Raw genomic sequence first — 25,486 nt, 5'->3', positions numbered from 1 at the left:
GACTAATGATGATAAATACAATCCACCTGTGTGTAATCAAGTCTCCGTATAAATGCACCTGCACTGTGATAGTCTCAGAGGTCCGTTAAAAGCGCAGAGAGCATCATGAAGAACAAGGAACACACCAGGCAGGTCCGAGATACTGTTGTGAAGAAGTTTAAAGCCGGATTTGGATACAAAAAGATTTCCCAAGCTTTAAACATCCCAAGGAGCACTGTGCAAGCGATAATATTGAAATGGAAGGAGTATCAGACCACTGCAAATCTACCAAGACCTGGCCGTCCCTCTAAACGTTCAGCTCATACAAGGAGAAGACTGATCAGAGATGCAGCCAAGAGGCCCATGATCACTCTGGATGAACTGCAGAGATCTACAGCTGAGGTGGGAGACTCTGTCCATAGGACAACAATCAGTCGTATATTGCACAAATCTGGCCTTTATGGAAGAGTGGCAAGAAGAAAGCCATTTCTTAAAGATATCCATAAAAAGTGTTGTTTAAAGTTTGCCACAAGCCACCTGGGAGACACACCAAACATGTGGAAGAAGGTGCTCTGGTCAGATGAAACCAAAATTGAACTTTTTGGCAACAATGCAAAACGTTATGTTTGGCGTAAAAGCAACACAGCTCATCACACTGAACACACCATCCCCACTGCCAAACATGGTGGTGGCAGCATCATGGTTTGGGCCTGCTTTTCTTCAGCAGGGACAGGGAAGATGGTTAAAATTGATGGGAAGATGGATGGAGCCAAATACAGGACCATTCTGGAAGAAAACCTGATGGAGTCTGCAAAAGACCTGAGACTGGGACGGAGATTTGTCTTCCAACAAGACAATGATCCAAAACATAAAATCTACAATGGAATGGTTCAAAAATAAACATATCCAGGTGTTAGAATGGCCAAGTCAAAGTCCAGACCTGAATCCAATCGAGAATCTGTGGAAAGAACTGAAAACTGCTGTTCACAAATGCTCTCCATCCAACCTCACTGAGCTCGAGCTGTTTTGCAAGGAGGAATGGGAAAAAATGTCAGTCTCTCGATGTGCAAAACTGATAGAGACATACCCCAAGCGACTTACAGCTGTAATCGCAGCAAAAGGTGGCGCTACAAAGTATTAACTTAAGGGGGCTGAATAATTTTGCACGCCCAATTTTTCAGTTTTTGATTTGTTAAAAAAGTTTGAAATATCCAATAAATGTCGTTCCACTTCATGATTGTGTCCCACTTGTTGTTGATTCTTCACAAAAAAATACAGTTTTATATCTTTATGTTTGAAGCCTGAAATGTGGCAAAAGGTCGCAAAGTTCAAGGGGGCCGAATACTTTCGCAAGGCACTGTATGTTTCCCATGCCAATAAAGCCCCTTGAATTGAGATCAGGATGCTAAAGCCTATCGGTTTTGTTGATTGGAAGAGTCAAACACCAACATGTCTCTCCAGTGACCTCACATACCTTCAGAGCTGCCAACTCACACACATTGGCCGTGAGACACACGCACTTGACCCTCATGCTCTCACGGCACACCTTATATGTCACTTATTGAAAACTACTGTTTTTATTTTTATTTTAGTCCATTAGCGCGTTTACTTTTCAACTGTGCTCCAAATCGTTTTGAAATCAAACCATCTGCTCCTGCGATTCACAGCACTCTGAAAAGCGGCACATTAAAGCACATGATTGGCCTAGTTATGTGAGAGATCAAGTTGATTGGATGCACGTTTTACAGAAATGCCTCTCAGATTAGGGTGGCGCTGAATGGGTGAGAACGTTCTCCGCTGATTTTATATTTGTCTTATTTTTACCTAAAACAGGCTAAATACAAATAAATTATATTATTTCAAGATATTTTACCTGTAAAAAGAGTAGCATTGTAGCACTGTTTTATGTAAAATGTTGTGAACAAACTTAGGTTGCTGTTACTCCCGTCCATAAATCTATTGCAGAATGCAGCCTTTTGACAGCATGTACTAAAATCGATGTAATCCACACTTGCAAAAAAAAGGCAGCAGACCTACGTTATGTTTTAGCAGGGAAGTTTGGTAGGGTGACCTGATTCGTAACTGTGAAAATAACTTTGTCAAACAGGTTGTGATCCCAAAAGTGTACATTTGATTCTAGAGTGGGGAGAAAATTGATTCATAATTTGGTTAGGGTGTAGGGGCAGATTCATGTCACCTCAGTACTGCACGGTCATGGTTTGTTTCTTGGTTTGTTTTAAATTTCACTAAAAATAAAGATGTGGAACTCCAATCACGCTGCGCCTTGGTCCGTCTCTCCACACGAACGTGACAGAGATTGTAATCTATGATTTGGTTACCTTCTGCCATCAACCATTAATATAACACAATTGCTGTGCAGAGTCTTGGTGTAGTGGTAACACTCCCTGGCACATGTTGCATATAACTCTCTAGCTGAGAACAGGGATCAATCCAACCTTCCCACTGTTTCTAGCATTTGCCTGTCACCTATTTCATTTCATTACTATCTGAATGAAGTGCCAAACGACCTAAAAAATACCGCCCCCAAAAATGTATTAGCATACTTTAAAATGGATCCCCCCAAAATCTCAAAGTAACAAAGTTGTCGAATTTTGAGTGTTCATTTAATGTTCAAAGCATCCTGAATACACCTGACCTGTGGTTTTTATTTTGTTATTTTCCACTCTGGTCATAAACCCAAGCCTTGTCAAAATACGTAGATTTGCAGGAAATTAGCTTTAAAACAGAACAATTTTCCCAGTCCCCCTTCTAGGGCCAGGGGGGCAATGAAATTCACATAACAAATCTCACTCCAAGATTTATTCAAAAGTTGGCAGCCCTGTATCTTTGAATGCCTCATCTCTCTCTTTACCCGTTGTCTCCCATCTCTTGAGGCATAAAACCGTGCCAATTCGCAGGACAAATAAACACTAGTTTGTAACCGTCATAGCATTGGCAAAAAAAAACACTAGGCAAGCTGATGTTGTGGGAGGTACTTTAGACAGAAACAAAAGTAAGGAGGTTGTTGAGGAGGATAGGTAGGCGTAAAATGCGAATGTAGCTAAACACAACCATAGCATTTTGCAACTACTTGTTAGCTAACCCTACCCTAACATGAACCCAACACTAACCTTAACCTATCCCTACCTCTAATCTACCGTTAGCCACTAATGCTAATGCAACTGAAACACTTCTGTAAAATGCAACCACGTAACAACTGACAGCCATTTATAGTGACTTGTGGTATTGGCCCACACTTCTGATATGTTTAATTTCACCACCTCTTTCTATCCATTTTCTCTGACACTCCCATTTTCCTCTTTTATCTCCAGGTAGCCCAAGCCCTCCTCTCACCTCCTCTCCTGCACCTCCTGGATGTTCTCGATCCCGATGGCACTGCTCCGTCGGGTGCCAAAAGGCCCAGACTTCTTCCTGGTGGGGCTCTTCCCAGGAATGATCAGAGACTGGGGAGTAGTGGATAGGTTAGTCAGCCACAGTACTATATTCCTCTAGCATGACTTATAGTAAAACATGGAGGCTGTAGTACACTGTCTAAGATATTACTTGGCCTGTTTTACAGCCAGTGAAAACGTGAATTCCATTCAAATATGAGTGAAAGGCATTTGTTAAATGTCATTGAGAGTCTGCACAATGACTCAAATGCCTTCAGTATATGATACTTGCTACCTACAACACATGACAAACGTTATGGGGGGACTAAAATGAAGTGACAGCAGCATGTTGGTGAAAGACAATTTGAGATAGTCCATCACTTCATCATGAGTGAAAGAGAGGAATTGATACACGGAGTAAGGTAATAAACCAGTAAGTATTCTCACAAACCTTTCCATTTTTGCGATGGGTATTCTTCATAAACTCTTTATTACCTAAATTATAGCTTTATAATAACCCAGTGGTTTTACCCCACACTTGAGATGTTGAAAATGATTGCTTCATAAATGAAACTAAAAATATTGGTTGAGGCAGAAAGCAACAGTAATTGAGTTATGCAAAGAGACAGATAACCAGACAAATAAGCAAAGAAAACAGCAGAGAAACAGCGAATTAGAAGTGAGAATTATACATGAACCTCTTCTATGGTTCCTATCCCTATGGCACTGCCGCGACGTCCATGATACCTACTGGGACTTTTCCCTGGGACAAGTAATGACTGAATCACACAGGGCAGTAGAAAGCAGAGAAAGAGAAAGAGGGATAAATAGAAAGAGATTGAGAGTTGCAGAGAAACAAAGTCACCATGAGATTTCATGCAGCATGTAGCATTGGAACAGCAAGTTGCAAATTAGAACATGAGCTCACAGTATACCATAGGACAGAGAAGACAGGCGACATATTGAACACACATTGGAAGGCCATTCATATTGAAAGCTCGACTAGAGTCCGAGACCACAGAAGGGCATAACGTACTGTATTTGGTAGAGCTGGGATGATAAACCAAAAGGTATCGACACCGACCATACCGACAGCTTATCGTGGACATTTTGCAGAAATGGTTCACTAGGATAAGTAGCCTTAACTAGAGAGGTGTGATGTTTAAAATCAAATCAGTTTGCTAATATGACCGATCGTTAATGGAACAACATTCAAAGTATTAGTTTTAAGGGAAACATTGTGGTGCACAATGCTATAAACGTATCCTTCAATTTATCGTTATCGTGATCATTTAGTCAATTTATCGTGATTGTGGCTTTTAAAAATAAAATATGACAGATAGAGAGAGATACAGAAGAGTCTGTCACAATCCAAAAAGTTAGTATGTGAAAGGGCAGATTTATTTTGGCGAACTAATTGAAAAACAGCAGCTGTTTCTTTGGATTGCCAGTCAGAGTATTCTGCAACAGTGTGTGTCACAAAGTGGAAATAGGTGGGTGCATTCATACAGGAGACTGTGTACTAACTTCTCGTCTTCACAACTGGCCACCAGGCACAGCTCCATACAGGATAGGCTTCATGCAGCGACAATGCTAGGCTGCATAAAGAGGCTACAGCAGCACATGCAACACTCATGCCAGCAAGGTAACAAGGGAGGGACTCTGGGTAGTCAGACAGCTCAACTCATCTCTTCTCAACTGGCTCTCAGGTTGTCAGAGAAAGCAAATTTGGATTCAAAATGTTATGAGAGTCTGAGTCAAAAGCCCACTAAGTCTGTAAAAGGGCAGAAAGGGATCATTCACATAAGAAAAACTTTTAAAAAGGTGCAATAGCGCCTATTTTTTATGCCTCAACAGATCTGGGAACTGGGTTTCACAATATGAAAATAAATATGGTTTGAGATTAAGCATGACTGTATAACATTATCATGATATGAAAATGACAATCATTACTGTGGAATTAACAGTGGTTAATTTAAAAAAAGGCCATGGAAAAAGTCATGGAAAATGGCAAACTGTAGAGGTGACGGATATGAGGTTTAAAGTGGGGGGCACATATATGAAACAGTGTGTTAAATAAAGGGGTTTGAGCACAGGTAGGATAGACAAGGATGGGAGGAATAAGGCGTTTGCTACAGACAGTCTAGGCCAATCCCACAGGGCTGAGAGGATAGGGTATGAATGTATTGAGTGTTGTTAGGGGAGGGTCAGTGTTTACTACAGGGGAGTCAGTACTTAGGCCCACGTGGGCCTCTGGTAAAACCAAAAGGGTTACTTACTATCCCTGGGGTTTTGGGGGTCTCGGTAAAGCTGCCGCTGAGACTAGTGGAGACAGTGTGTGGCTTCTTGTTACTGAGGCCCATGGCATCCATAGACTGGCTTCTGCTGCGGATCACCCGCTACAGAGTACAGAGAGAGACGAGGAGACACGGTCGGTAAGTGTGTATGGACCCTAACCCTCGCCTTAACCACACTAACCCTGATTCTAATGATAACCAGTGATGGAGATCATGCAGGACCGTATTTGAACACTTGGGGGCAGTGTAGATAAGTGAGAGGGAAAGAGAGGCCAAAAGAGAGAAGATGTCTATTAGTGTAAGACAGTTCCAGTGTTTCACACTGACAGGAAAGTGTAAAATAAGTCTGAGGTCTGAGAGTGGGTGTTCAGAGGAGAGTGATATAATCCTTCAATGTCTTGCAGGTGCTCAGTAGACTCATCCATGAATGATGTGGGGTGGCAGGTAGCCTAGTGGTTAAAGCCTTGGGCCAGTAACAGAAAGGTTGCTAGATCGAATCCCAGAGCTGACAAGGTAAACATCTGTCGTTCTGCCCCTGAACAAGGCAGTTAACAACCTGTTCCTAGGCCGTCATTGTAAATAAGAATTTGTTCTTAACTGACTTGCCTAGTGATATAAAATGTGCGGCGCTGGATAGACATAAAGAGAGAAAAGAAAGAGACAGACAAGACAGAGCCAGAGAAGAAAAGAGCATATTGGCACATGGGTTGCCATGCGAGCAGCGTCATCAGCTCGCTAATGAGAGTCCATTACAGTGTTCTTCAGAGACACATAATCACAGCTCCTCCACTGCCATGGCACACTGTCCTGCCCACACTCCACGCTCAGCCACCCTAATGGTCATTGATGAAGGACATAGAGTCAGATTGCAGGATGCACATTGACAGGGATGCTCCCAACTCCCTGATCCTCGCCTAGTCACATGACACTAAAAGTGGGATGTGATACGGTAACAGCTAATTATGGAATCTTCAACAGCACCAGGGCACTGCCAGAGAGCACTTTCTTTTCTGTGCATTATTTTTCATGTTTGAATACCCAGAATCCCTTCCAGGAAATAATATTCAACCTCTCTCATGCATGTCATGTGCCCGATTAAGCTTGCACCTCGTATAGTGGAGGGTTACCTTAAAGGACTCAAAGAAGCCCCCCCCCCCTCCACCCCCATTCTCCAGTTTGTCCTCGTCCCCTCCCAGGCCCATCATGGACTGGCTGTTGATGTGTAGCTCCTCATACAGTGTCTCCAACAGGGCCGACCGTGTGCGCTCCTGACAACAACACACATTACGCCAGTCAGAACTATTGAAATCAATCGTATGTAAACACTTGTGCACTTGTTCAACACACACACACACACACACACACACACACACACACACACTTGTAATGAGTATGTGAACCGACACGATCCAGTCATTCATCATCACATACAGCATCTACAAACACACAAACAGACGTCATAGTAAAGTGGTGCAGCGAGAGCCGCGTGACTCCGCCCCCACACTGCAAAGCATGCCGTGGCACGCTCATGCTCTCACCTCCAGCTTGGCAAACTTCTCAGCCTTGTAACAGGCGTACTCCGCATTTATCAGCTTAGTGAACAGGAACTCATGGAACTCATGTCCCTAGAGAGGAAGGGGAGGAGGAAGGGCTACATGAATATGTTGTCCCTCTCATGGGCTCACCTAGTTTATGCATTACTTAGATTCATGACTTCTCACCTTTTTAAAGATGGCCGGGTCCGGTAGAGCGGGTCCAAAGAAAGGCACATCGTCTCTCGCTGTCACAGACACCTGGAGGGGAAGAAGAGCGGTGAAATGTATCCAAATGACAACAGCCCATTATGCTATCACTAAATCACATAACACTGGCTAGCCCCTAAAAACCTTTATGAGGAAGATAATGGGCAGTCAGTTACTGATTGATATCTAGTAAGGCATATATATGTAGGTTGCCTTGGGCCGAGTCTCTATGTATTGAAATAGCAGGCTTGTGCAGGGTTATAGACTGTGAGGAGTGTCCCTAGGCTTATAGTACCTTGTACGTGACGGTGTCTGAGCAGGCATTCTCCACCTGCACCACCACATAGGCATGCAGGAAGTTGGAGGCTATCATGTCTGGCACAAAGGGTGTGTTTTCCTCCTGAAACAAGATGGCCACGATGTCGTTGCCTATGTGCCTTTTCCTCTGCAGCTGCAAACACAACAGCACAAACAACCGTGTCACCATTATGGACATAAACTTTACCACTGCATTAAGATCAGCAAAGAACACCTTGATGAATTAAACAGGTAAAAAATCCACTAAATGCATAGTACAGAAACAATTTGTGCTTACTAATTGTAAGTATGAAACATCTCTCTAAAAGCAGTTTTCAAGTAACAATTGCAGTCATGTGATGCTTATTGAAAGGCATAGGGCAGCCTATAGCCCATTCAGTGAGTGGAGACTAAAAGGGACAGCCCAGTGAGCACCGTCTGGTGTCCATGGACTTTGAAAAGACCTTGACTGGCCTTGATTTCAATGTCCACAGACGTCCCTTCAAATCTGAACCGGACCAAATTTGAACAAATCATAGATGTCTAGGTTTCAGAAGTTTGGACAGTCAGTACACCACAGTACAGTACAGTACAGCACAGCAGAGTATGATTACTAACATTTAGGTTATTTTAAACAACTAATTGATCGACGTCAGATGAATTATTTGAATTCCATTTTGTTCAGTTTTTTTCTATGAGCTCAATGCGCGCATTGCGTAGTTTCTCTAGAGGTAAATTAGATCAATCTCGAACTGTGCCATGCAGTAGGGAGTTGTAGATTCCAACAGGCACATATTCTACATAGTCTGGTACAGAAAATGTGGTAATTAACTTCAATGACCATAATCCATTGCACGCCTACTTGTCCGGTCTGTATGTTTATTTTAAGCCTGCTACGTTAGTGTGGGGCAGACATGGAGAGGGAGAGAAGAGACAGAAGAAAGTGTGATGGAGAGGGATAGAGAGCAGTTGCTTCACAAGGTATCTCTACCTGAAAATACATGATCTAAGTGATTGATAGTTGGTATTCAGCAGTCCTAAAAGTATGCCTTATTTACTTCGAAGAACGACTAAAAAAGTGATTTTGTCAGACAGCATAGGCAGCAGCTCTATAGAGAGATGATGATGATTTGGAATGAAATAATACATTCATGAAATAAAATAAATGTAATATAAACAACAATTGAACATTTTTATTAAAGTAATGTGAATAAATTATGCTTAATAAGTGATAAGCAGTAATGGGCAGTCACTACCATCATGGAACTTTTATTAATTGTTTTATTCTGTGTTGTTACAGTATTCAACCCACATAAAGCATAGTACATTTAATGTTAAAACAACATTTGCGAAACCAAAATTGAAAACTGTGATAATTTTCCGAAACTGAACCGACCTTAAAAAGTAGTAATCTCTTAGCACTACTGTCCCTTACTGTACTGTTCTCTAATGTACTATACTCTACTGAACTAAACTCTACTGTACTCTCCTGTATTGAACTAAACTCTACTGTGTTCTGCTGTACAGTACTGTGCGGTACTGTGCTGTACAAACTTGTGACACATAGACTTCCGGCCGGACCGACCAAAATTGGTCTTGTTTGGGAGTGGAGCTCATTACAATAATAAGAAAAAATGTAAAAGACGTATTTTCAATGTCCGTAAAAAAACATCTGTTTTTAACATCTGTAAAATACATATTTTCAAAGTCCGTAAATGACGTATTTTCAACTTCTGTAAAATACTTATTTTCAACTGTAATTCAGAACCAAAAATGAACCTAATTTCAACGTAAAAATTGAATCAAATCAAATTTTATTTGTCACATGCACCAATTACCACAGAAATTAAAATCAACGTAAAATAATTTAGAGACAATTCATTATCTAAAACAGTGCCTATCCACAAAGCGTTGTGTGAAAATTCTTACTTTACAAGCCCTTAACAAACAATGCAGTTCAAGAAATAGAGTTAAGAAAATATTTACTAAATAAACTAAAGTAAAAAATATTTGATTCATTGTTCAGCAGCCTTATGGCTTGGCGGTAGAAGCTGTTAAGGAGCATTTTGAACCTAGACTTGGCGCTCCGGTACCACTTGCCGTACGGTAGCAGAGAGAACGGTCTATGACTTGGGTCACTAGGGTGACTGGAATCTTTGAACATTTTTTGGGCCTCTTTTCAACCTCATTTTGGTCACTGGAAGATCATATTTCCCTGCATTGTGATTATAGGCCTCTACAGCTTAGCACTTGCTCTCTAACATGTGTTGACTCACTGTTCAGTCACCAGTTTGACATGTTATTCTGCACACCCCTGTGAACATTGGGGAGATATTCATGACACCTGTTGATTAATGACATTCACTGCAGAGCTAAGCTCTGCCATAAAATAGCACAGAGCATATTGATTGTATGCATAAAACAGTATGGCAAATATTTATTTTTAGGGCTTTAGCTGAATTGCTTTATAGTCCTGTGTTTTGACACTGTGTTTTACACATGAGAACAATCAACCATCTGTTTCAAGCTCTAAAGAAATAAGGACGATGTTGTTGTTATTATCATAGAGGCTATATATCTATTCAATAATCCCACGCACACACACACACAGGGGCCAGTAGGGGCCAGATGGTACCAGAACAGCTACTATGCATGAGGGCAGATGGACAACAAGGGAGTGAGCGCTGTCATGTATAACCATGGTGAAACACAGACACTCAATAATGATCTCAACACAGGCTCAACGCCAAGTAAACCTCCACTTTGGACTGCTAGTTGTTTTCCTTCCTCTTCCTCTCAACACATTGTGTCTGTTCATCTTTGCCTGTATCTCTTTGGTGTCACACTGAATCCCTGCTCGTCTTTGCCTACAAGGCTATCTTCTGTGTGCCCACATGGCTCAGCTCTGTTGCTCATTCGTCTGCTGAGAATATGGACTCTCCTTGGGAATATTCTCCCAGGGGGGCAGGTGAGGTAGGTAAAATCACTCAAAATAGCAGGATAAAGCATTAAGCCACCAGACTGTCATCAAATTGGAAACTACATGTTGCTCATGCCTTGCTACTCCACACCCATCTTAACGGAAGTTACAACTTGTCATGAAAAATAACCCTTTCAGGTCAAAGCAGACAGGGTCACTGAGGACACCAACAGGAGAAAAGAATAACAGTCCCTCGGGCAAAAAATATTTTCCACAGATTTTACAAACCGGTACTTATTACCCAGTTATGTTACTCAATAGAAATTAAGTAGATAGAATCTACAGTCGATCTACAGCTACTGACAGACATAATGACAGACAGGATAGGGCCTGTGAGTTGACTGAGACAGTTACCTGCTGGGTGTCTCCTTCTGTGTATGGCAGCTTGGTGGACACATGGAACATGATCTCCTTGTTGTGAAAGTTAGTGTAGACTGACTCTGTTCCTGTTTGGCCATGGGTGACGTCCAGTCCCCCTCTGAACCTGCAGAGCCAGAGTGTGAACCAGACTGTTACAGCAGCAGCACAGGTAGTCTCAGTCTTTGTGCAACCAGACAGCCCATCCACACCACTCTGTCTCATCCATCATGCAGTAAATGCGAAGGGCATTTATTCCCTTCCACTTAATCATAATGTCAGTATCACTAAGAATATTATATTGCTCTAAATTGAGAGATTAAGAGCAGAACTACAGTAATAAACATAGATGTATTATTTCCATGGCTGAAAGACTGCAGTGTCATCACCCAGGGAGTCATGTCAAAGTAAATTGTAATCAATAAGAGACATGACCAGTCTATCGTCTGCCATGCCAATGCCTTTGCAAGCCCACTCTTACCCTTTAAAGTCATGGAGCTCAATCTTGTCGCCCAGAAACTCCAAGAACTCCACAAAAGCAGGACTCTCGTCGCTGTTCCCAAAGAGCTCCTCCTCGGTGGTCTGCAGGGAGAAATACAAGGCCATGAAGAGGAAGTAAGACATCTGAACTCAACAGTTCCATAGGAGGAAGCACAGAAAGTCCTCTCAGTTTGGGGAGGGAAAAGCTCAGACACCTATAGTCTATTAAAAGTGGCCAAGCTGCCATGCAATGATGAGTAGCACAGTCATAATAATACTCCAAATTCAGGAACGCATCTACTGTTATAAATACAGCATATATGACTTTATATGATTTTACTACCACAGGGTATATACCACTCACCTGGCCAAACTTCTGATAAATGACTCCAAACTTGAAGTTGTTGCTGATGACATGCTCATCAAAGGTGACAATGAGCCTTGAGGCCTGGAAAATGATAGTACATTTAGCAGAGTAAAGGTGAAGGTGACTACCTCGTAGAAAAAAGGGTTCCCTCTGTGGAAAGGGTTCCACATGGAAGCAAAAAGAGTTCTACCTGAAACCAAAAGGGTTCTACCTAGTACCAAAAAGGGTTCTACAAAGGGGTTCTCCTATGGGGACAACCGAAGAACCCTTTTAGGTTCTAGATACTGTAGCACCTTTTCTTTTTCTAATAGTGTAGAATCAATGTAGAGCAGTGATGGGGGGACCATAAATAGATGAGAAATACAACATTAATAAATGCTCCTTGCTGGACCAAAATATTAGTGTATAATAAAAAAGTTATAAAATAGTTTGCTACTCCATTGAACATTTCACGATGAATACAGAGCCTACCTTCGGGTAGAGGACTGGGTAAAATCTGTCCACGTTTACCTCTTCAAACACCAGCTGCAAAATAAAAATGTACTTTCAACTTTTCCTCCGGCCATTGCAACTTTATACAATATCTTTTGTTTCAACTCCACATCTAAGAAGTCCCTTTCCAACCATTGTCCACAACATGCCCTCTGGGCTCTGTCATCCTACCTTGGCCATCTGGACCACGTTGGGGAACTCAGTCAGGCAGGAGATAGGAATCACATCATGGTGGGTTTTTAATTTGGTCCTAAAAGACAAAATGTTCGAACAGTCACATAGATATTCACCATTCTGTTTCTATAGAGGGGATTATATTTGTTTTCCATGTAAAGAACCTTCAACACTTTGGTGCCATTTCAAATCTGTTTCCTTCCCATTTTGTTGACATCCCTGCTGATGCAAATGTGATGCAGAACTATTGTAAAGAATTTTCCCTTGAATGCTGTGGAGACACAATGGTGATTTGCATAGCCTGCCTTGCCACAGCCAACTATGAGCAACACAAACTGTTCAGACCGGCACTGTACAAAATTATTCAGGTGGTTAGTAAATTATTCTTGAAAATATCATTATTTTGCCATAAAAACATTTACTTGAATATAATTAGTAATTTACTCTACGTCATTTGTTAAACCAACCTAAAAAAAAAAATGATTTCAACATAAGATAAACGCATAATATAAATAACAATTTGTGTGTGAAAAACAACTACAAGGGAAATTGTGTTTAACTTACTCAATTTTCATAATATTTCCTTTCATCTTAGGAATTTTAAGTTCTTCCAACAACTTGCCATGTGGCTCTGTTTTCAGAGGATTGTGGGTCATTTTGTTTTGTTCAACTTTACGATACTTTTACACAATGTTGTATGCATGTTTGAAGAATGAAAAGCACATTTCTATATTAGTATCAAACAATTTGATATGCTTTGAGGTGTAATGGATCATGATGAACGGATATCAAAACCGTTGGGGAAATTGACAATCAATGATGAGACCACCCATTCTCACAATTAGTAACATCATGCGAGCCACTTTTGACAGAGGAAACTACATCAAGCTACAATGCGTTCAGCTTTACCTCCAATTAGTGTTAGTGGAATGAGCACTGTGCTCAACAATTCCTGGATACAAATGTAAAGTGATTAAATATGTAAAGCCATGTTTAACACTAAGACACGATCAATAAAAGTAACTCATCAGAAATAGATCTAATGTACAATATCAGTTCTAGATTTGATAAAATTAAGTTGATCTTTGCCATTTTCTTATGCTGGACTTAATATATTAGTGTTTGTGAAACACCACCACCTGCAAACCGAGCACACTAACTAACACAACTACTCTCAGCCATACACCACCTGCAAACCGAGCACACTAACTAACACAACTACTCTCAGCCATACACCACCTGCAAACTCAGGCCACATTGGAATAGAGAGCCTTGTCTCAATATTTTCTGTCTTCATGGGTCATTTCTCAGTATAGGTCTTGAGCCACCTCAGTGAATGTTGGTATTTGACGTAACTGAGGTGGTGACTGTACCAGAAGCATGGAAACTGCCCAGCTGATCATTAGACAGCAGGTGGGCCACCCGCTCGCCAGCTTCTTTCTTACATTAAGTGGGAGGAGGATAAACAGCCGCTACTGCTGGAGTCCTCTCTCTAGGGTCGTAAAATTCATTCACAGCTTTTATGGAGCGTTGAGTGCTGCCTCCCGCCTTGCTACTTTATCATTAGTGTTATAACGGGGAGGAGTTGAGAATTTCAGTGGCCTGTGTTTAAGGCTAGAGTGCTAACCCTGAGCTAAATTAACCTCTCTCTGACCACATAGTGGACCTCGATAGGGATGGAAATGTGGACAGGACTGCTTAGAGGCTGAAGCAGACCGATGCCCTCTCCTCTACTCTGGGTCAGGTATTATTGAGCACTACATGGTGGTCAAGCGCCTGCAGTCCATTATTGACTATACTGTCCTGGAACAGTATTTGTACTGCACACTAGGTGAAGAGAGCCTGAGAGGAGGACACAAAGGGAGAGAGATACACAGAGAGAGAGAGAGATACACACAGAGAGAGAGAGAGAGAGAAAGAGAGAGAGAGAGAGAGAGAGAGAGAGGGAGGAAAAGAGTGGCACATGGGGAGAGAAATAAAGAGAGTGCTGGAGACAGAAGAGAATGGGGGAGAACGGCAGTGGGCAATAGAGAAAAGAAACAGGAGAGGAGGTAATGTGTAGAGAGGGAGGTGGCAGGGGAGAGATAAAGATAATTGGTACCTTAGCAGCAAGCGGAGGTGCTCCTGGTCCCCGATGACGTCATACTTCATGGAGAAGACCAGGTGGCCCAGGGCAGTGTCCATGGAATAGTAGTTAAAGTGTTCCTATAGAGACATTACCAGGAGATCCCCTCAGATTACAACTCATCCATGCCTCAGGCACTTGTTCATTAATTCTCTGACTGGCCTAGTCCCCCTCAGCTCCACTGCTCAAACAGACAGAAGCTCCTCCAGCTAACCTAACAGTGGTAAATACAGAAAATACTTTCATTTGTTAGAAACACAGTCTCCCCCCAGGAGAATGAATGGATGTAGGCTCACCCTGTGATGTAAGCAACCTGAGGGAATCTGAGAGAGCAAAAAACAATACTTCCTTCTATTCCCATTTCAGTTTCAATCTATTCCAATTTCAGCTGGAATGAATACTCCAGAAAAACACGGGTAGCAGAATGCTGCCTATAAGACTATGCTCACCTTGCCCATGAACTGTTTCCTGTAGATCTTGGCAATGCTGTTGGTCTCCAGCTTGATGTGGGAGGAAGCACATGGCTGCTGCTCAGACCCAGGTGTGGCACTGGATTTGTGATTGGTCCCCTCGATCCAGTAGCCTCCAAACTGAGGCAGCAGGATAAGGGGGAAGGGGCTCCTACGGCCCAGGACCTGATATCAACCATGATGACACAGGTTAATGGTTACATGAAAATAAACACCATTACATGGAATTAAATTCAACAGCAGATAAAGGGTTACCACACTGTGGGTTCACACAGAATGTTTATGACGTATCACAAAGCTCTATATGCGAGACAGATTTCAGTTTCAGATTGTTTGTACCTCGTGAACGCTGGGGTAAGGGATATAGTCCTCCTCTGTCTGCAGAGAAAATCACATGTCATACTTATGAACAACATTGTTCTATTTCCCATCATAGTGCCCTCATAAATGCAGCATGTGACTTATGTGTTCAAAGCACAATCAATCAATATACAAATGCTCAATCTACAATGCCCATTACTTAAATGAAAGGAACCTACATTACATCAGAGACTGAAACCACTTTAACTCTGAGTGTGCAACCCAACTAAAACAGCTCCCTTTTTAGAGTGGCCAACACAATAAACTTAATGTATTCACATCTGAATTATCCCCTATTGTGACACTCAGGGCCTTTATTTTTAAAATTTATTTAACGAGGCAAGTCAGTTAAGAACAAATTCTATTTTCAATGACGGCCTAAGAACAGTGGGTTAACTGCCTGTTCAGGGGCAGAACGACAGCTCGGGGGTTTGAACTTGCAACCTTCCAGTTACTAGTCCAACACTCTAACCACTAGGCTACCCTGCCGTCTTGGCAAGCATCCCTTTGTTTGGATACAGACTGTCAACCCGCTGAGGATATGTTACAAAGTCTACCGTTCCTAGACTCACTTTGAGGGGTGGAGGGAGGATGCATCTCTGCTCGTCCATTCTACTGCCCTGTGGAGGGAGATAGAGGCATGCCAGGGGACAGGTGATATACACAGTACACACACACTCACACATCTGCACAAAATATTAGACTTCTTACTCAAATTCCACTTAAAACAAATTTAATATTCAAGTTCATAATGTATCAAATATTCCTCTATAACGAACCTTGGCATTACAGGTACAAAGGAAAAGAGAGACATGAGAAGCTTTCAGATGAAGGGCAATACATTGTTTCAACATATCAACTAGACATACGCAGCATCACGAGGAAACAAAGGCAGAGAGAATTCAAATGTAAGTGGAAGAGAAAAGAGAGGGTAGCAACTGAAGCAGAGGAGTGACAGTGTGAAAGACAGGGGAGGGGACAACAGGGAAGGTGTCATCAACAGCCAGATCCCAGACTACACAGACCAGGGGTCTATTCACAGTACCCATGTTCAGAACGTGTTTAGGGCATCGAACAGTACTATATAGAGCAGTGGTGGCATGCAACACTTTTCCGTCGCAGCTTGCTCAAGCGAACAGCAAGATAAGCTTTAAAAGACAAATCAAGCAGCACCTCACAGCAAACTACCTTAACTTCCCGCATTTTCTGTATATAGTTGGTTTTGGATTTGCATAATATGTATGATATGTAATTGTTTATGTTCTATTATCTTTTCATATTTTATAGTGTATTATTTTGAAAGTTTTTATGCTTGTGGACCCCAGGAAGAATACAGTAGCTGGGGCTTATGCAACAGCTAATGAAGATACATATAAACACACAGCATTGAGATAATCAGAGTGAGTAAAGTAACTGAAACAGAAGCAGTTAAAAGGCCCAGTGCTTCACACAAGGAGCTAATTGGTCACTGTTCCAACAGGGACAGTTTATAGCTTAGAATTAGTTTTGCTACACATAGAGATAGAGATATTGATAGGCTCTCAAAGGCTGATAGCTCTTTGAGCTGATAACGTAGATAAAGAGGGAATATTCCAATACAAAGACCCAGTATGCAGTATAGTAGTAGCACTCATAATTCATCAAACCATCTAAGATCTGTGTCACTTATATACGCTACTACGCTGTGCTCATCAAATGAATAAGAATATGAGCTGTTTTTGTCTCCTAAACCCTAACAGTGTTACACAACAAATAAATCACAAATGTTGTAAACAGGAAACAGGACGAAGACACTTTCCATCTCGGCCTCTCAGAGCACAGAGGAGAAACTACAAAGAAGACAAAGCAGTGAGGATAGTATACAGCAGAGCTCTCAGACCACTTACTGTACCTGCATCCTCTCGATCATTGCAAATAGGTCCGAGGTCTGAGGGAGAGACAAATCGAAGAGGGAGAGTGGTTTACTGACTGGTAAAATATGCTGGCTGTGTTCTGTGTTCTTCACATGAGATTTCTCTTGTGTTCATCCCAACCCATTTGTGGATATGGAGCTGGGAGTTCTGTTGATCCAAGTCCTATTTTATTTACAACCGGCCTCTGACTCCTCCATGGCATCGATGTGCTGCACTTCTTTCTCAGGCCTGTCACACCACCCCAGCACAACACCAGCCCAACTGAGACACCGTTCAGTATTCACTGAATTGCTCCTCCACACTGGAAAACAATCTCCTGGAAACACATATATATTCCTCTGAAGGAGTGCAGCCCAGAGCCTCTAAAGGCGGTGGAGGGATAGTAATGCTGCAAACAGCCACTAACCACCTCAGCTGACTTCCTGGCACTGTGTGTTAACTCTGGACACTCAAGGTGTGTTGATGAGTGATCGTAATACACTTAGCCCATTAGATCAACATGGAATGGGGAGAGTAGATATAAGTCAGCAAATGAAAACAAATGAGATACCTGGCTTTACAAACTGGTTCTAATATTACCCTCCGTCTGCCAGCCCTGTTCATTTCTAATCAATAGAAGTCTACTGTACAACTCCTGCAAGAAGTGAGGCAGAGAGCCATCAGATTCATACTCCTCTAACCAAAAATCAACACCAATGCTGTAACCTCTTTACAAACTCCATTCACTATCAGCTCCCATTAACTGCAGAATCCATTCTATCCCAGATAAGAGACATTCATATAGAGTAAGAGAAGTAATACCCACAGCCAGGCAGTTGTTCTCCACAGAACCTGCTACCCTGATGCTGGGCAGCTCCACCCTGACCACAACGCATCGGCTAGGGGAGTTACCAATTAAACACTTTGTGAGCTACATAGCCAATGATGAGCGTCACATAGCCAATGATAGCCCAGATTGTTGTGCAGAGAGGCCCTCTCTGCACCATGTAACAAACGTGGAATGGGGTGTCAAGCTGATGTTTCCACATGACAACATACATTTACTATGGGCACACCAGGACTTACTAAAAGGGTGCATACACACACTACTCACATACACACATACTGACCAACATTGGCTTGTCTCAATAAAGCCATGGATGCAACCCATTGTTCCCTGTGTGAACAAACAGTGTCATATGATACGCTGGCAGATTCTACTGCCGCCTTGAAAACAAACATAAGTGCAAACCAACATGGATCAAATTGCCAGTGTGTATCGGAACCCAAAACTAAGATATTACTGTTTTTCATGCACAAATGTTCACCTCAAAATCTGTGACTGTGCAGTAATAACCTAGCCTGCACGTGCAGGACGACTGAACTATCTGCCAGTCAAAAACAGACCATTGAGAGGTGCTGACATGATAATGAGTAACAGTGATGGGACTGGAAACTGCACTAAAGACCAACCCTGACCTAATGGCCTCCTATACTAGACTCTCAATTGTCAATGGCTACTGTAAACTGTCCTATCAAAACCAAGCAAACCAAATGAGTTGATCACACATCTGTCATGTTCAACCAATCTCTGTGCACATGAGAAATCAACAAATTAATATGAATGATAAGACACAGCTGTGCCTTCAAGTGAGAACAGCTGTTCTGACTGCTACAGAGTAATGTCGATCAGATATGCATTTAGAATAACACTACACTGAAAGATATCTAAGATCACAGTGATCTGCACTACAGTATCACTCAGTCTCTTACTCATTTACAACAGTAAGAATAAATACTTACGTCGCTGTGTCGTCTCCTCTGGCCCCGTGTAATAACCGCAGGACTGAGGAACACATGGCCACTCTTAGTCATCCTGAAGTCAGTCATAACTTCAAAACTCAGACTCCAAAAAACAGTGTACTGGTATATTTGTCTCTGTGTGTGTGTAATGACCAGATGGTCAGAGGCCTGACTACTACTGTCACTTTACACTCTGCATTCTACTGCATCTAAAAACACTACAGGAACTGCTGCTGTGTCTCATGACTAAATAGCTCTGCATGCCCATTAGAATGCATGGGTGTGTCTGTGGGTATAGATCTGTATGTACTATATTTGTGTGAGCATGTGCCTGACTGTAAAGATCCTCCCCTTCTCTTCCTCTTTTCACACACTCTGTCTGTTCTCGAGGAAGTAGAGAGAGAGAGAGGCACTGCGTTTCTCCACCTCCCACTGTTAATAACTATGCCTCTCTCTCTCTTATTTGCCCTGCCTCTCTTGCTTTGTATAGTTCTCTTTTTTACCCTTTCATATGGTGAAAATACTGTCTTCCTCTTTCTGTTCTTCCCCCCCTCTCTCTCAATCCAAAGGGCTTTATTGGCATGGTAAACATATGTTTACACTGCCAAAGCAAGTGAAATAGATAATAAATAAAAGTGAAATAAACAATAAAAAATGTACAGTAAACATTACACTCACAAAAGTTCCAAAGGAATAGAGCCATTTCAAATGTCCTCTCTCTCTCTCTCTTTCTCTTTCTCTCGCTCTCTCTCATCTGAGGACAAAAGCACCATGAACTCATAAACAATCATCAGAGGCCTTTCTCACTCTACAGCATTTCCCCAATAAATGCACTTCAAATAAAGCTTGTTTCTCCACCACACACTACAAACAACTACAAAGTCAAATGGTCTAGCTAAATGAATTATCACACTGGTGATTTGTGATGTTTTATTTGTGCTAACAATGACTGTGTTTTGGTATTTAAATGTGTATGCATTTCGTATATTGATATAGTATTATACAGAGCGCATTTGGAATTGAGACATAGGTATCAATATGTCTTCCGTGTTCAACTAAAGGTAAAATAAACACTATATTGAATATAACAAGAATACACATTGTCTAAACTATCATACACACGGCTGTCAAACTATGCAAACATACAGTGCACAAGTGCCATAGTCCACACATCCTCTGAGCTAAACACATATCATAAATATACATTCTGTACATACAGTAGTCTGTGCTCAAAACTAGCTTATTTACACTGTAAAGTAAGTCTACCTTCCAGTCTGATTAACGTGTATAAACTGCCTTCCATGAACTGAAGAAGCAAATGCTAAATTTATTGGTGTACTCTGTAAAGACCATGGTTCTTGATGTTACAGTAAGACCCTCCTTCTTTCTGTATTGACACACAGCCCTTTTCTCCAGGGGCCTTTATTGACCCTGTGAAAGTTTTAATGGGCCTGGTCTCAGATGACTCTCAGCAGGCTGCATGAGCCCAAAGAGGGTCTGCTGATTCTGCAAGGTCCAGGGTCTGAGATCAGGGTATCAACATCTCATCTCTTCAACTTTCAGAACAACAAGAAGGGTAAACATTCTGTAGTATATTGGGTTGTATGTGTGAGTAAGAGGAAGAGAAAGAGAAAGAGGGAGGAGAGAAAGGGGAAGAGTCTAGTTGTATTATTGTGTGAAAGTGTACACTTGTGTATTTTATGGAACTCCTCCTCTCTGGTACTCTCCCACTATCACATTTACAACCAATACTGACCTACTTCCTGCCACAGGGAAACACATTTCAGAAACCTCTCAATGAAAACTGATTGGGTTAATTTTCTAATGGCGCTGCAGTTGTACAAGAATATGACCACTGTCAGTTCATCCACCAAAATACATTTCTGCAGAGAGAAAATCAATGGACAAAACACTAGAGGGGAGAGTTCTGAGTTTCTATGATGAGGAGGCTATGTATGCAGCATTTAAACCTCTAATACCGATTGATGTCTTTAAATAAAATGGAGACACTTTACTGTGAAGGACTGTTGTACTGTAGGAAGAGCTTTGAGCGAAGCGTACATTTGCATTAATGGCAGCAGATAAAGTTGGATTTTGTAGGAGAACACACTGTACAGGCCAGGGATGGGCAACTGGCGGCCAGCGGACCTATAAATACAATTTAAAAAATTCAGAGTATCTACTTACTGATGGGAGTTAGAGTAGTAGAATACATCAGGTGCAATTTCAACATTTCGCTGTGCATAAGCAGTCACTCAATTAGCCCATGTCAGCTATTGCATTGCATGAAATTAGTTATAAAATGCAGTCTTTTTGTGGGCCCCACAACTAATGAAGTTGCCCATCCCTGGTATAGGCTCTTTAGAATGTATTGCATCTCATTTGTCAGTCTGTATACTCAGACTTTATATTAAATAACCAAACTTGGGTTCAGCAGTGATATCCTAAAAAAGGTAAACCCGGTCGATATTGTAAAGATGTGTGCAAATGTCTGAGAACATATCAGTGTATTATTATTAGACGCAAGGCTACAGGGTAATACAGTGCCTTCAGAAAGTGTTGACATCCCTTGACTTTTTACACATTTTGTTACGTAACAAAGTGGGATTAAAATGTATTTAATTGTCCTTTTTTGTCAACAATCCACACACAATACTCTGTAATGTAAAAGTGGAAGAATAATAAAAAAAGAATTGTATTATGAAAAATAAAATCTAATATATCTTGGTTAGCTAAGTATTCAACCCCCAGAGTCAATACATGTTAGAATCCCAGTTGACATTGATTACAGCTGTGAGTGTTTTGGGCTATATCTCTAAGAGCTTTGCATACCTGGATTGTACAAAATCTGCCCATTATTCTTTTTAAAATTCAAGCTCTGTCAAGTTGGTTGTTGATCATTGCTAGACAGGCATTTTCAAGTCTTACCATAGATTTTCAAACCGATTCAATGTCTTCTTGGTAAGCAAGACTGAACCAGATTTTCCTCTTATTCCTCTTATTGCAAACCGGATGCATGTTTTTGAATATTTTTCCTTCCTTTCACTCCGTCATTTAGGTTAGTATTACGGAGTAACTATCCATCCTAAATGTTCTCTTATCACAGCCATTAAACTCTGTAACTGTATTAAAATCACCATTGGCCTCATGTTGAAATCCCTGAGCGGTTTCCTTGCTTTCCGGCAAACGAGTTAGGAAGGACGCCTGCATTTTGTAGTGACTGGGTGTATTGATACACCATCCAAAGCGTAACTGACAACTTCACCAGGCTCAAAGGGACATTTAGTGTCTGCTTTTTTGTATTTTCACCCATCTACCAATAGGTTCCCTTCTTTTCGAGGCATTGGAAAACCTCCCTGGTCTTTGTGGTTGAATCTGTCGTTGAAATTCACTTCTCTACTGGGGGACCTTACTGATAATTGTATGTGTGTGGTACAGAGATGGAGTTGTCATGTTAACCACTATTATTGCACACAGAATGAGTCCATGCAACTTATTATGTGACTTGTTAAGCAAATGTTTATTCCTGTACTCATTTAGGCTTGCCATAACAAAGGGGTTGAATTATTATTGACTCTGTTTCACCTGTCTTTGTGAATGTCTCCACACCACTCCAGGTGTCGCCCATCTTCCCCATTATTTCCTGTGTGTTCTCCTGTGTGTTCAAGTCAACCAGCGTTTTGTGTCTCAGCTCCTGCTTTTTCCAGTCTTTTTTCTCGCCCTTCTGGTTTTGACCCTTGCCTGTCCTGACTCCGAGCCTGCTTGCCTGACCACTCTGCCTGCCCCTGACCCTGAGCCTGCCTGCCTGACCACTCTGCCTACCCTGATCCTGAGCCTGCCTGCCTGACCACTCTGCCTGCCCCTGACCCTGATCCTGAGCCTGCTTGCCTGACCACTCTGCCTGCCCCTGACCCTGAGCCTGCCTGCCACCCGGTACTGTTGTCCCACCTCTGGTTTACTGACCCCTGCCTGTCTTGACCTGTCTATTGCCTGCCCCTGGTGGAATATTAAACTATTGTTTCCTCAACATGGTCTGCATCTGGGTCTTACCTTCATACCTTCATACCTGTCTTATGGCTTGGGGGTAAAAACGGTTGAGAAGCCTTTTTGTCCTAGACTTGGCACTCCGTATCGCTTAGAGAGAACAGTCTATGACTGGGGTGGCTGGGGTCTTTGACAATTTTAGGGCATTCCTCTGACACCGCCTGGTATAGATGTCCTGGATGGCAGGCAGCTTATCCCCATTGATGTATTGGGCCGCAGGCACTACCCTCTGTCGTGCACACTACCCCCCCTACGCACTACCCTCTCTAATTCGACCTCATGGCTTGGTTTTTAATCTGACATGCACTGTCAACTGTGGGACCTTATATAGACAGGTGTGTGCCTTCCCAAATCATGTCCAATCAATTGAATTTACCACAGGTGGACTCCAATCAAGTTGTAGAAACATCTCAAGGATAATCAATGGAAACAGGATGCACCTGAGCCCAATTTTGAGTCGCATAGGAAAAGGTCTGAATACTTATGTATTTTTAATACATTTGGAAACATTTCTAAAAACCTGTTTTCACTTTGTCATTATGGGGTATTGGGTGTAGACTGATGAGGGGAAAAAAATAATTGTATCAATTTTAGAATAAGGCTGTAACGTACCAACATGTGGAAATACTTTCCGAATGCACTGTATGTGGTCATTGCATAACACTTTTCCTTTCCATTTACATCAATTATAAGTAAAAAATTAAACTCAAGTGGAAGTTAGAATTCACCCTGGATGTGGGAAGTGAATGTAATAAACAAAACTGTCAAAACTGTTAAAATCTTAGCTCATTGTCAAATACAAGTAGCATTCAATGGAAACCATGTGGAAACCATGCATACACACAGAGAAGGGATGTGGGCTGAATGATAAGGGAAATACTGTAGAAAAGTAATAACCAGCATAGTGAATAGATAAGAGCTGTCTTTCTCAAGCTCCAACATTATATTGAGAGTCCAAGTACACTTTACCTTTATTTCCTTTTACAAGTCCTTTAAGCACTCCAGGTTAGTGCCCTAGGATAGATGCAATAAGGAGCCTCTCTCCCACTGATGCACTCTCACTGCCCTCCCTTGCCTGGGGGTCTACACGCTACCCATTTTTGTTTTCTGACTTGATTACCAGAGCTACTCTGTGTGAGTGCAATGATGTTCCCTCCAACCCTAAATATAACAGTGTGGCAAAGCTTCAGTTAGAAGGCGCCTGATAGGCCCAGGGCCTGAGGGAGAGACGATTCGCTGTGGCTCATCTGATACCAATGAGTTACACAGCAATAACATTGACCCTATTGACCATGAATCAATGACTACAATCGCTACAAGGCTTTTGCATACAAGGACATGAACAGGGATGTTGGTAAGATCAGACAAACTGGGCTGAGAAAGATGGACCTGAATCTCCCATCACCACTGTAACCCATAGCTCACATCACAACTTTCAGCTCACTCCCACCACTTATTCCAACACCAGATCCCTGAACTTCCCATCCCAGACCTGTGGAGAGACCTGACAATGCTTTGGCCACGCTACTCTTCCGTCCACTTCTCTGCAATCATGCTCTCTGATTGACTAAAGGAGTATTCATTGTGCACAAAAGCCAATTGGCACGGGCCAGAGAAAATGCATCAGGATCCATTCATTGTGGCTGTCAGCAGCAGACTCCCACATGACCTTCCTCTGGCTAGCCGAGCTGAGGAGCACAAAGAGGCCTCAGTCTCCACTGCAGCATCTGCTCTGGTCTGCTCTCCTCTGCTCTTCACACATCCATCCATCAGAGGGCTTGACTGATGTAGAGGGTAGCAGTGTCTCCAGGACCACCAACACCACCAGAGAGACATCTGCAGGCTGAGGCATTGTGCCCCAGCACACAGCAGTGGGAATATGGACCGATATACACTATGGCAATACAGTCTAGACCAAGAGCATTTACCGGATACAGTTCTACTGAAGTACTCTGTGATTCATATTCTGCCGAATATGTTTTATATAAGGATGCAATGCATAATCATGGACATCATGCATGACTATAATGGACAGCTTCTTGACGAGGTCACTCACCTATAAACGTGCGCATTACTGCAGACCTAATCAGTGAGTGTTCCTCATGTCCAAATGAGTCACAGCACCTGTGTTCATAGAGCAGCATAAATAAATCACCATGAGAGTGAGTGAGTCAACTGAGTGAGTGACAGCGGGTTTGCAGAGGTTGAGGAAGGACCACTAGAATCTAGACCACT

General features: G+C 42.1%; 1 protein-coding gene across 9 annotated transcripts in view; it reads right to left on the bottom strand.

Annotated features, from left to right (window-relative positions):
- Positions 1-25,486, bottom strand: part of LOC110527984 (rap1 GTPase-activating protein 1) — a 168,178-nt gene that overhangs the window by 6,014 nt on the left and 136,678 nt on the right. For 2 of the 9 annotated variants that reach the window (XR_005052602.1, XR_005052603.1), the window contains exons 1-17: positions 19,208-19,773; positions 17,404-17,439; positions 16,085-16,132; positions 15,492-15,530; positions 15,132-15,317; positions 14,659-14,762; positions 12,555-12,633; positions 12,363-12,416; positions 11,889-11,972; positions 11,526-11,626; positions 11,042-11,171; positions 7,706-7,861; positions 7,390-7,461; positions 7,207-7,293; positions 6,796-6,936; positions 5,651-5,770; positions 3,334-3,443 (exon numbers count right to left, since the gene is read on the bottom strand). Coding sequence is in view for 6 of the 9 variants with exons in the window: in XM_021609666.2 (XP_021465341.1) it covers positions 3,334-3,443; positions 5,651-5,770; positions 6,796-6,936; positions 7,207-7,293; positions 7,390-7,461; positions 7,706-7,861; positions 11,042-11,171; positions 11,526-11,626; positions 11,889-11,972; positions 12,363-12,416; positions 12,555-12,633; positions 14,659-14,762; positions 15,132-15,317; positions 15,492-15,530; positions 16,085-16,132; positions 17,404-17,439; positions 19,208-19,294 (1,634 nt within the window). In the remaining 3 variants the exon portion in view is untranslated. Of the gene's footprint in view, positions 1-3,333; positions 3,444-5,650; positions 5,771-6,795; positions 6,937-7,206; positions 7,294-7,389; positions 7,462-7,705; positions 7,862-11,041; positions 11,172-11,525; positions 11,627-11,888; positions 11,973-12,362; positions 12,417-12,554; positions 12,634-14,658; positions 14,763-15,131; positions 15,318-15,491; positions 15,531-16,084; positions 16,133-17,403; positions 17,440-19,207; positions 19,775-25,486 lie in introns of those variants that run through there. The other 7 variants (XR_005052604.1, XM_021609665.2, XM_036983493.1 and 4 more) reach the window with 5 other exon arrangements.

The sequence above is a fragment of the Oncorhynchus mykiss genome, chromosome 7, assembly GCF_013265735.2.
Source record: "Oncorhynchus mykiss isolate Arlee chromosome 7, USDA_OmykA_1.1, whole genome shotgun sequence".
NCBI lineage: Eukaryota > Metazoa > Chordata > Actinopteri > Salmoniformes > Salmonidae > Oncorhynchus > Oncorhynchus mykiss.
This window is presented reverse-complemented; position numbering and strand designations above follow the sequence as displayed.